General features: G+C 43.8%; 1 protein-coding gene across 4 annotated transcripts in view; it reads right to left on the bottom strand.

The window, feature by feature from the left end:
- Positions 1 to 1,340: 1,340 nt before the first annotated feature.
- Positions 1,341 to 11,793, bottom strand: part of LOC147465662 (DNA topoisomerase, type IA, core) — a 42,531-nt gene continuing 32,078 nt past the window's right edge. For 3 of the 4 annotated variants that reach the window (XM_086521243.1, XM_086521249.1, XM_086521234.1), the window contains 10 exons: positions 5,180 to 5,426; positions 4,942 to 5,104; positions 4,748 to 4,867; positions 4,018 to 4,097; positions 3,581 to 3,862; positions 3,333 to 3,501; positions 3,116 to 3,244; positions 2,810 to 3,022; positions 2,548 to 2,727; positions 1,341 to 2,463 (listed from right to left, as the gene is read on the bottom strand). In XM_086521243.1, the coding sequence (XP_086377369.1) occupies positions 1,819 to 2,463; positions 2,548 to 2,727; positions 2,810 to 3,022; positions 3,116 to 3,244; positions 3,333 to 3,501; positions 3,581 to 3,862; positions 4,018 to 4,097; positions 4,748 to 4,867; positions 4,942 to 5,104; positions 5,180 to 5,426 (2,228 nt within the window). In that variant the 3' untranslated portion in view covers positions 1,341 to 1,818. The remainder of the gene's footprint in view (positions 2,464 to 2,547; positions 2,728 to 2,809; positions 3,023 to 3,115; positions 3,245 to 3,332; positions 3,502 to 3,580; positions 3,863 to 4,017; positions 4,098 to 4,747; positions 4,868 to 4,941; positions 5,105 to 5,179; positions 5,427 to 11,793) is intronic. The other variant, XM_086521256.1, reaches the window with a different exon arrangement.

The following is an 11,793-nucleotide window of genomic DNA, read 5'->3' as shown; positions in this document are numbered from 1 at the left end:
AGAAACAAAATAATTTTTAAGTGTGGCTTTTTTATATGGCTAAATCAGGTTATACATGAGTTGCAAGAAGGGATGATCTTCTTGGTCCATCATTGAAACAATGCTCGAGCTGGTCACAATAATCCATTGTGCTTTTGATATTGCAATAAAACACTTTCTTGGGGCTTTGGAGAGCTTTTTGGCCCAACTTTCAAGAATATCTGTGACTTGTTAAGTATTTCGTTATACCATCCTACCGGGACATTACTTTCAAGGATACACGGGCTTTTCTTTGAGGCTTTGGGAAATCTTCTAGCTTTTATACCATGAAAAGACACATAAGGAAGGATTCCAAACACGAGAACAACATTGATGAAGACCTTTGTTCATGTTAGGAAAACACATGCTTTATGGGTCATGAATGACCTTGTGGTGGGAAGGCAAGCAATCAAAGCCTTTGTTCCTTGCCTGGAAAGCTCTGCGTAATCTACATCAACCAACATGCTTGTATTTTTTTGTTTTGAGTTTATTATCGATATGTGGAGAGAGTATTGTTATTGTTGCTGTTCTGAAAAAGCTATTAATCTAGAAAGGTCTAAATTTTGAAAGCATGATTAGTATGATATTTATCACCTTGGGTACTCTAGGCTCTTTCAAAACAGCAACGTGCGTAAACCATTCACATTGTAGAAAAACCCGGGAGGTATTAACCAAAAAGAACAGCAAAATGAAAACCTTGCACTGATAATTGACAACAAAAAAGAACAGCAATATAAAAACCCTGCATTGAAGGACATGATGACCTGCCTATAGATCCCATGACTGTAACTGAGAATATGTTCAAGGTGTCTGCATGGTCATTTGTGTAGGGGTCAATGGTAGCAGAGGGGTGTTTTTGCATGTAATTCTTTCAGAAGAGGAGCCCCTGTCCACTTTCTACATCGTATATCATTCTGTCTCTAGAGTTGTTGAGTTACCTCTCTCCACAATACCGTTACAAGATTTTTTGTGGGGCTTGACCACCATAATCTTTTTATCTGTGCCCCTAAAATGAACTGCCAAGTAAAATCATACAAAATAAGTACATTGCAGATGAACAAAAGTTTCGCCATCTTGGTATTTAGTCTGGGAAAATATCAAGTATGGTCGAAGAAAAACATCAAGGATGGTTGAAGACAAAAGATAACAAGCAATCGATTTGGGTAGTCAATCATAAAATGGCCTCAAAGACTGCAAGGAATTATTCCACTCAAAACTGCACTCTACAAAAAACACATCTTTTCATCTGAGCAATAAAAATGATTGCAGTTGAGACAAGTAATAGACTAAACCAACAGACGATACAATGCAAGGGAAATAGAGAGACGAAACTTGTGTCGTTTGTTGATTAGCTTAAGGATGCTTTTTACAAACAAATTGGTAACCATCTTTGAATGGAGTTCTGTATTCCTTTTAAACACTCTCTTTCTTTTTCGAAGTGTTTAAGGTTACTGCTTACTCTGTGACTTCAGTATACTAGCCGGTTGAGTCATCAGGACTGAAATACACCTGAAAAATGACCAGTCTCCGAGGATCTCTCCTGCCCTGGGCTTCAAATGCACTGCAGCTTGCTAACTTGCTAACAATTCTCCCCCTTACCAATGGGATACTTGCCGCAGATGGAAATAACTGCCGACCCTGGCATGTAAACTGCATTGAAAGCACTTTCTCTGCTTCACAATCAGCTCATATATCAGGGGCACATTTTACTGACTTCCAAAACTTCCAATCGATTACATGTAGCACGTCCCTTCAACCATAAAAAACGAGCATCACCCAGTCCTTCCAACATACAGCCCACTAAAAATCCCTAAAGCTCATCCTTGGATCCTCTGCCTTTCCTCTGCCACCTCGTCCCCTTCCCCGGCCACGACCTCTCCCTCTACCCCTTCCTCTTCCTGACCTTCTTGCAAAGGATTTGCCATATTTCATCTGAATTAGAGAATGAAGGAGGTCATCACAAAGCACGCATGCTCGATGTAACGTGGCACCATTTGCAAGTGGCGTTGAGGTTTTATTAAAATCAATCTCAAGGATAGTGGACCCACATTCTGAGCAAATTTCATCAGTTGTCACAATGCGATGAGCATTGTGAGGAAGATACACCAGACAATTACACAAATTGCAATCAAGCCTCCATTTAGGGCCACTCACTGGGTCAAGAACCATCGTCCCTTTGCACTCTGGGCAAGCACATACCCCCTGTTTCACCATAGAATGTTTACAAGTTGGATGTGGGCACAGAGTGCATGGCATTCCACTACCTGCTTTGCTCCCTCTCTCACTTTTTCCTGGACCTGGAACCATTGCTATAGCCTCAACATCTTCAAAGGGTGGATGATTGTAACAATAAGGGCAAAGAGGGTATGACTTTCCATCTGGTCCAAAGAAAGAAACCAAAACTAGCTCAAAATTATCCAATGGGCATGTAAGCTCCTTGTACAACTGCATAAACATCAAGAAAAACCAACTCAACGCTGTGAAAGGCACAGAACACTAACCTTTTTTTTTTTTTTTAAATGAACTCACCTTGATGTTACTGTTTTGAGGAAGCCCATAGACCTCTTCACATGCTGAGCAATACAGACGGGAAGGCCGCATGGAAATGTACTTCATGTACCTTCCACATTTACCACATTTGCTTAACATTTTTCCTGAATCCGCAAGTGGAGAGAACTGAGCCTCAAACAGTGTATCCATACGTTCTATCTGTGAAAGCGGAAAATTAATTTGATGTACTTAAGGAGGGGTAAAATAACAGTACACAGGAAGAGTTTTGTGAGGCAAGAACCTTATTGACAAAATACATAAATTTAGCCTTGAACTCTTGCAAGACATGATTGACTACACGATTGTGCTCTGCCTGCCCCCTTGCAATCAGTGTAATCTGTTGTTCTATAAAGCTTCGAATATCAGGTAAGCAGAGGTCAATGTCAATGGTTTGATATCCTCGTACTAGAGTGATACCAAGGGTAGTAGGGACAACGCGTCGACCAGCTTGAACCTGAAAGCAGGGGACTTTAAGCTACCTGTTAAACCTAACCTATAGTGTTTAAAATTCAATTAATATGTAGAGAAAAATTGCAATTGAGCTGACCTGTGCATAATTTCGTTCACAAATGTTGTTAATATGTACAGGGATAGATGCATCTGTGCCAATACCATGCTTCTCCATCAGAGAAATAAGTTCGCTTTCCGTCAAATAATCTGGTGGTGAAGTTCGCCCCTGAAGTAGCAAAACCAACTAACTTCAGGAGGTGGACATCAACCTTACTAAAGAATTGGGTCAATACTCTTGCTTACGTAAACAGTACCTGGTAAAGTTCTACCTCTTCAACTTGAACCACTTCACCTACAGAGAAACTTGGCAAATTTTCTTCAGAAACAGCTAGCCAAGGCATGATGGCAGTGAATCCAGGATTCAAAACAGTCTGCCCAGCATATGAAAAAAGTTCCCCTGAAGCCATAAATTCTACCTTGGTCCTGAAGCAGTGTAAGTAAAAAGCTATAATAACAAACGGTAAAGCCCTCAATAAAATCTGCCAGCTCATTTGAAGTATACCTAGAATATTTGCAGTCTGGACTGACGCTCCCAAGGAAATGTTGTGTCACATATTGATACAATCGCCATGCATCGGTGCTTGAAAGTTCTGCCTCTGTTGCCATTTTCATTGGTGTGATAGGTGGATGGTCTCCCATGTCCACTCCTCCTTTGGGAACATGCGGACCAATAGACAATAGTGAGCGAGCATAATCGCCCCATAACGGATGACTTTGCTGTGTCAAGAGAATGCTTCGAACATCAAAGCTTGTTGGATACGCAGTGCTCTCAGTACGGGGATAACTGGGTGTACAAGTATACAAAATTGAATAAATAAATAAATAGGAGAAGGATGTTCACAAAATGTGTAGCAGTGTCATCCACCTTCCCACTTCAAAACCTCCAAAAACGATTCACACCAAAGATAGCCATTTAACAAGTCAAACACCAGGGCCCACCTTATATAGCCTTGGGTATATAACCGTTCTGCAATCTGCATGGCATGATGTGGTCCCATTCCTAAGGCACTAGATGCCACCTGCATAAAGAGATGCCGAGTACAATGATCATATTTCAACCATGTCAATGAGAATAAGAGCTGGCACATGATTCATTCGATTTAAACCAATAAGCTCAATTAAAATGTCTTTTTGTGCATGTTTAAGAAGTAAAAGAACCACTTCACTGTTTTTAAATTCCTATTCTCAAGATTTCTGTAGGTAGTAGACTCCATGCGTATAAAATCTTTCTCAGTGTTTTAAGAGTAGCAAAGTTAATGGTACTTCAAGACTTTTTCCAAATCCTAGCCTCAACAAATGTATCCTGTGTGTTTCCTTGAGGAGTCTCAGATAAGTTATCCATATTTGCTCTCTGTGAAAAGATTAGTCCACAAACAAGATTAATGACTCAAAGCAGTCACTTGATGTATAAAGTACTGGGTCTCGACCAAACGTAAGATTATATTTGAAAGCATACGTCCTGCCAAAGATTGTTTGTCACTGCTCACATGAACACTGAAAGCGTGTACATAACATGATACAAAAGAGAGAGAATTTGCCAGTTGGTAGGTATAGGTATATAATTTAAATCCTCTTCTATAAACATAAGAATGTCACTAGCAAAATCCTTCTTAACTATTCATGAGTCTATCAGAACTGTTGCCTTTTTCTGATTGAGATTACATCTTACCTTGAGCATGTTCACGGTGTTCAGTCCTGATGGACGCCCTTTGCGTTCCTCTTTCTTAGACACATCTCGCACTTTGAATGATCCAGAAGAAATAACCATCCTGTGGAACATGACCGCAACCTGTTCACAGAACAGAAATGGTCTGGCTACACAACCAGCTATGGTGCAACATTGCTTATGGTTTCTAAACTTACATCATTATCAAAAACTCTATTGCGCTCCCATGTTAACTGTAGCCGATGCCCTCCTTTCATCAACTGCGGGCGCACACTCCAGAATGGTTCAGGACTAAATGTGGTAATTTGTATGTGGCGCTCAACGCAAAAGCCTAGCGTTGGAGTTTGACAAGGTCCATACCTACAGTACAGTTGTCATAAATCATATTCTGCCTGTCGACAACTCTTTAATGTTTAGTGATCGAGAGAAACATACGAGATTACACTAGAATCGAGATTTCCGTATTTTCCTTGAAAATATCGAGTCTGGAATCGTGTAAATGCTACACCCACTTTAAGATCAATTTCTTGGCGTGCATCAACTGCTAATGCTTCGTTTCGGTTCGGCTCAACCAGGTTAGACATAGCATGGAAAATGTTCTTCTCACTGATTGCAGAGAACCGAGCTCGAAACACCTGCTGGCCAGAAATTTTCTTCATGACACCAACTGTGCTCTCAATAACTTCAGGGCAGAAAACCAGAAAAGCACTGTTCAGAATATAAAATTGTGACCTTTCTCTTCTTCAGAGAATTAAACCAAAAACGATAGTACAAAAATTCCTATTAACAGCAATGAGCACCTCCTTTTATGCACAAGCCTCGAGGTCGAGTTTTTGAGCACGAGAAAGAAAAATAAAGAAGAGGGGATCTGGCTACATTATATCTGTTTAAATGTCAGTTGTAACATGCTTCCGCTAGTAAACAGCTTCTCTTTTGCAGCAGCAGCAACCCAGTACAGTGAATTCCAAACACGATATGCCAAAGGCTGCTGTTCTCCCCCCCGCCCCCTGCTCGCCATCGCGCCCCCTGCTCGCCTTCGCCCTCCCTCCCTACCTGCTCACCACTGCCCTGCCAGCTGCCCGCCCGCCTGCCCAGCCGCTGCCCGCTGCCCCGCCCGCCTGCACATTACCCCTAATCCACCTCTCGCTCTCTACTTTCCTGCTTTACTGGTTCGACAGCACTTCCAACATGCTCGGTCCAGCCGGAGGTTTCCCTTCATTCTTCCTTGTTCTCAGGGAGGGTTGGGGATCAGAGACCCAGCACAACAGAGCAGAGGCCTTCTAGGGAAGTTTGTAGTCAAAGGACTCCTTCCAGGAGAGGAGCCCTAGAAGGAGTTCTTGCTTCGGCCGCTTAGTGCTAGAGTGCCTCAGGCTGGAGGCCCCTAGCGACCTTCGACCAGATGGATCTTCACAGAGATGCGCGGAGTTGGCTTGAGCAGGAGACTGGAGGACCACTTCGCTGTGAGTCTGCTCCGATCCTAGGAGCAGCTGCGGAGACACCTGGAGCAGCGACAGCCTACTTGCACGGAGGAGCGCCTGAGACAGCCCCTGGTTTGGAACCCCATGGTAAGCACTAAGAGAGGCCACTTGGTTGGTAGTAGGCCTCATGTTTCCTGGGGTCCCATGACAAAGGGTCCAGCACGCACTTTAGGTGACTGGCTACAGTTCTCCGGCTTGTCAGAGGAGCTTCAGGGCATCTAGCTACAGGGCATGAGAGGGGTGCGTGTGCAGAGCATGTGTCAGGACATCTCAGAGGCAGTACACTAGCTGAGTGGCTCGCACCTCTCGAGTCAGCAGCACCCAGATGAATGGGGGCCTTCACGCGACTGGAGGTTCCCATCGCAGTTTGGGCTTTGCTCAGAGACTGTACCCTCCCTGTTTTTCAAGCTACATGGTGAGGGTCATGTACACCGAGTTTTAGTAGAGGCCCCACAGGTGGCAGTGCTGTTTTCAGAGGATCCGGGTTGTGGGCATCTGTGGGAGGACCTGCCATAAATCCCGACCCAACAGCTCTAGAGACTGGCCACTGGAGACTATGAACTTGGGAGAGCTGTCCACTGGCACAAGTGCAGTGGGATCCTGGAGAGTGGTTTTGGATCTCCGAAGGAAGATGTCAAAAACCATATAACTTCGGGCAAAATTTTTCTTGAAAGCTTGCCGAGTCCTTGGAGTGTGCGGCTTGGTAGCTATAGAGAGAAGGGAGAAGATCGACACAGTATTGGGGACCAGAAGATGGGCTGGTCCCCCCCCCCGTTAAGAGTATTCTTTTATTCAGGGAGAATTCTTATACAAGCACGAGAACCCGAGGAAACCCCTCCGTTCTGTAATCTTAGACCCGAAGGTCGTGCTTTCCCGTAAAGGGCTTGGGCACAAGGCCGTTCCTTCCCGTAAGGGACTTAGGCGCGAAGCCGTACTTTCCCGTTAGTGACTTAGGCGTGAAGCCGTACTTCTCGTGAAGGGCCTTCCCGTAAGACGAGAGATTCCTGCAAAACAAACCACACAAACATGCGACAACAATTCGTATGGCGAATCCACAATAGATACCTGTCGCTCTTGCGCGGGAAAAGCGACTTCCGTGCTTCGTAGTCTCAGGATCTCTTGCGGCAGAGTCTTCTCTTGTTGATGCTGGTACCTACCGTGAGTGAGGGCATGTGGTGCTTTTATAGCTCCTTGGCCACGGCACGAATAACTGCTCGCATAGAGATCGCGGCCGAGGTTTTTTTTTTTTTTTTTTTTTTTTTGCGCTGTTCTACCCGAAATAGGGAGAGAGAATTCGCTGGCTGGTTTTGTTGCTTTATCTTCTAAGTGGCTGCCCACTTATTAAGTGGGCGGCCGGCATATTTTAAAATTGGTCTGAACCTGCCCAAAAACTCAATAAAACCTTATAAGTTAAAACCAATGCATTTAACAACACTTCCCAGGCGTCCCTGGATGCAACCACATGCACGAATGCAATGCAAACATAGATTCCTCGCGGGAAAGCGTCTGCCTTCCCGCGATTGTTCCTGCTTTTCGTAAAAAGCTTCATTGAACCCATCTTTATTCTTGTGCTTGCGTTCTTACGCGTATTTTCTTACTCAGTTCGGATTTCCTCCCGACTATGGATATTCCCTTTCCGATGCACTCGTCACCCACCTTGTGACGCATCAAGAATACCCATCACCTAGTCCTTTCCTACCGAACTTACGGTACAATCTCCTTCACGATGCTCTATGTCACCCATCCTATGACGCATCAGAGATGTCCGTTCCCGGATGGTCGGATACTTCTTTCCGATGCTCCCTGTCACCCATCCGATGTGGCGCATCAGAAGTACCCGTTCTTGGTGGCCTGATAGATATTCCCGTTCTCAGTGCTCCCGTCATTACTTTGAATGACGCACTAGGAATACTTTGTACTCGGATGTCTCCAGTGAGAAAAGCCCTCTCACTTAAAATTCCAATAATTCATTTAGAATTATTTTTCCTTGGTGTTCCAAGCGAGAAAACCCTCTCACTTATAAATCCAATAATTCATTTAGAATTATTTGTCTGTCAGATAAAGCCAATTTGGCAACATCCCTCTCACTTATAAACAGTTGTCCTCAACTGTAGAGGTCCAACTGAACTGCCGGGGAGAAACCGGAAAGATTCCAAATCTTGCTCAATAGTGAGTTGAGCTAGTTCTTTCTCAAAAGAGAACTTTAAAATTAATTTAAACAAAAATTCAATAATTCAATACTTACCTTACCGGTTCATGTCCTTCCTCTAGTACCTCGAGGATATCCTTCACCATTCATCAAACTTACGAGCCATGTAAGAACTCGTCATTCGCGTCTTTCCAACAGATTGGAAGTTTCCTTATCCGAGAATCTGTTAACTCAATTCCACCTTCTCAATCCCGAGAAGAATAATCCTCCTAGAAATCAATCTAGGCATCTGTCCTTGCGCATAATCCTACGTTGTTAGTCCAGAGGGTATTAAACCTCTTGTGTCCTCCCACATAGGGAATGCCCAAATCATAAGAGTATTAATTTCAATATCTTCCTTCACAAACAAGGTCTTCGATCACCTTAAAGAAGGTTCTTGTTTCGGGCCGTCGCTCAACGTAGGCGAGCGGTTCCAATCCAAAGATTCCTTGTGCACAGCGGCACTTCCTTCCAATCTTTTCCTCTTGTAAGTTATTACCACTAGCAGTGTTCTCGTGACGCCTACTAGCGTCTCTTCCTTGCAGACGCCATCCTTGCAAGCATCTAGGATTCCTCACAAAATCTTAGGCATATAAAATTCTAGCCATACCATTCTATGAACATAAGTTCAAACTTGGCCCACTTAAGGGTGAACCCGCTTTGGATCTCAAGGATGTTCTCCCATATGTGGTTAAGGTAATTCTTACCATTTTAAAATGGTTGGCAAATTTTACTCTTACGAACATAATAGTTCGAATTTATTCCAGCAGCGTGTAAATGCTACTTGACCTGCTCATGGAGAAACATATACCGCAACCAAAAGTTGCTACTATAATGGTAAAAGCACTTCTCCGTAGAGAATCCTTCTACCGAACACATCTCAAATAGAGATTCTCGTGTCGGAATATCCTTGCGCATAAAAAGGCGCTCAAGAGAGTATACCAAACTCCCGTCGAGTTCCTTGGCATAGGTATGCATCTTCGTGTGTTATCCATGTACCCAAAGATGTACATAATTCTTAAGTTGTGTTAGAGTTTTGGTGAACCTGGGAAATTACCTTCCCTTCGTAAGATCCTTAGAGCGAAGACGCTCAACTTGACAATCCCTTGGCTCGATCTTAGAGCAAAACCCGCTCATTAAATAACTAGGATTTCAATCCTTGGATTCCTCGAGCACAGGCCGTAGTCGTCGCTTGTTCCTTCTCTCATAAAGAGAGTGTTCATTCATTTGTGCGAAAAGCACTACCATGTCCTCCCTGACCGGGTAGGGGGTGTGGGCTTAAAGAGTATTCAAGCTTAATGAAAGCTTTTCTTTGCTTGGAATCTCGGAATGGTTCCTTCCTTTCTGCCGTCCTACTCAGGGCATGGCATCCCTGCAACGCTTTTCCGACTCTGTTTCCAGAGTCCTGTTCCTGCAGAGTAACTCCGCTTTCTTGGACACGAAGTCCTTTCCTTAGGAATTTCAACTTCCGGATCACATCTTGAGAGTCTACCTCTCTTCAATCCGTGGATCTGCTTCCCGAACTTGGGTACGAAACCCTTGGGCTGATCTGGCTCTAGTTCCTCATAGCACTTTTATCCTGTAGAGGCTCATGCCTTCCTCTGCTCCTACTCCCTCACGAAGAGGAAGTACACCTGCAATCAAATACTTAGAGATCATAACATAAAAATCGTACCTTCAAAGTCACGACGCTCGTAACGCAACTCGGTTCTCGAAAAAGCAATTCCCCGGAAGAGATCTCTGCATAGAAAATCCTCTCTTCCAATCCTACACACTAAAGAGGTGTGTTCTCAGGTTCCTTCTCGTAAATCAGCCCCGTCTACGATGTTTATGGGCTGAAAACAGAGAAAAACAGCAGCTTGTTGCGATGAAAACATGCTCCGTAGGCACTTCTTCGCGAGGGAACTTGCGCACTGGGTCTTGACGACATCTGGTACACTGGGGGCAGCCATGGGCATCATCGGCAACGTCTTCTTTACGGCTGAAATCTGCAGCAGCATCTCTTCCTTGCAAAGATTGGTCTTCCCTTACCTGGTAGGGAGTGTTGGTTTGTAAGGTACTTAAGCTTGATAAAAGTTGTTCTTTGCTTGAAAGCTCAAAATGGTTCCTTCATAATTTCCTACCCGCACTAGCAGGCAATTTGTTGGAGAACTACCGGATACCAGATCAATCATGGGCCTTCCGGATGGTTAAGCAAATCAGTTCATCATATAAAACAATGTTCTGACTCAACACTCGAGAGTGATTGTCCTGGTTAGACACGTGCATATGTTGTGCATAAAAGCAATACGCATTTTATGAGTTCCTCAAAAATTTAACTTTGATCAAAGATCTGCCCTCTCACTTAAAGTTTGAGGGTCAAAAATTCAGGAGTTAGATTGAGTTCTGTTACTCCAAACTTTCTCCGGATAGCAATGTATCCTTCGAGGAGAGGTAACAAAAATTCGTTGTTTCTGTTTTCAATGGTTCTCGTCCCACTGCGGGGATTGTATTTTATGTACATCAAGGTGTACACTTTCAGCTTTTATTGCCGACTCCACCATCTGCTGCAAAGTATCTTGCAGATGGGTTTACAAAATTCGGACAAAAGTCCTTCGTTAAATTTGTTCATCTTTCCTTCCTCACAGAGGATCAAGAATGGACCTACCTTGGCAAGAGTGAACCACTACTTGCTTTGACTCGCTCGTGTTCCTATTGGGCAAACCAATCCCAATCTTCTTGAATGCCCTCCTCAAAGCGTAGAGGGAAAAAAAATTGTCGGAGAATTCAGCCTTGAATTGTTGTTGTAAGTTCCTTGCAGAGCTTTGGTATACCACCAAGTACTTGCAATCCCCTGGAGGTGTTTAATCACATGCCTCATCTTCGACGCTTTTTCAGAAATTGCCGTTTGCAAAGGCAACTTCAAACTTGTCAAATCAATGCGGTAGCTTTCGGGGCATCTTCCCTTCTGTCAAAAGTATCAAACTTGACTGGAAGTGTTCCTAGGTCTAGAGACCTTCATATCCTTCCCGGAATGACAGGATTTCATGGCTATAGTTCTGGATTGACGTTCATGGATATTTTCTGGATTCTGAAGAATCTCGAGCATTCCGCTCCTTGGATTCTCTAGGTTCTTGAGCATCATGCTCTTGTCGCCTTCTCAGAGAATCCCAAGTCTTGTGTCGACTTCTTGCAGACAGAAAAAAAAATCCAACTCTGCGAGCTTTTTCCTGTAGGACTTAGGTTTCCGCCTGCTTACTTCTCTCTTGGCTTGTCATGGCTTCTTCCCGTATCTTCCCAGAGTCGTCCTCCTTTACAGAGAAAGAGAGGAGACCATGCTATGATACCACTGTCACAAAACGGGAGCGTACAAGAGCACTTAGAAAATTTGAAAATTATAATTC

This window comes from Adiantum capillus-veneris, chromosome 1 (genome assembly GCF_014529385.1).
Source record: "Adiantum capillus-veneris isolate H3 chromosome 1, ASM1452938v2, whole genome shotgun sequence".
NCBI classification, from domain to species: Eukaryota; Viridiplantae; Streptophyta; class Polypodiopsida; order Polypodiales; family Pteridaceae; genus Adiantum; species Adiantum capillus-veneris.
The sequence above is the reverse complement of the archived record's forward strand: the minus strand, read 5'-3'. Positions and strand labels throughout refer to the sequence as shown.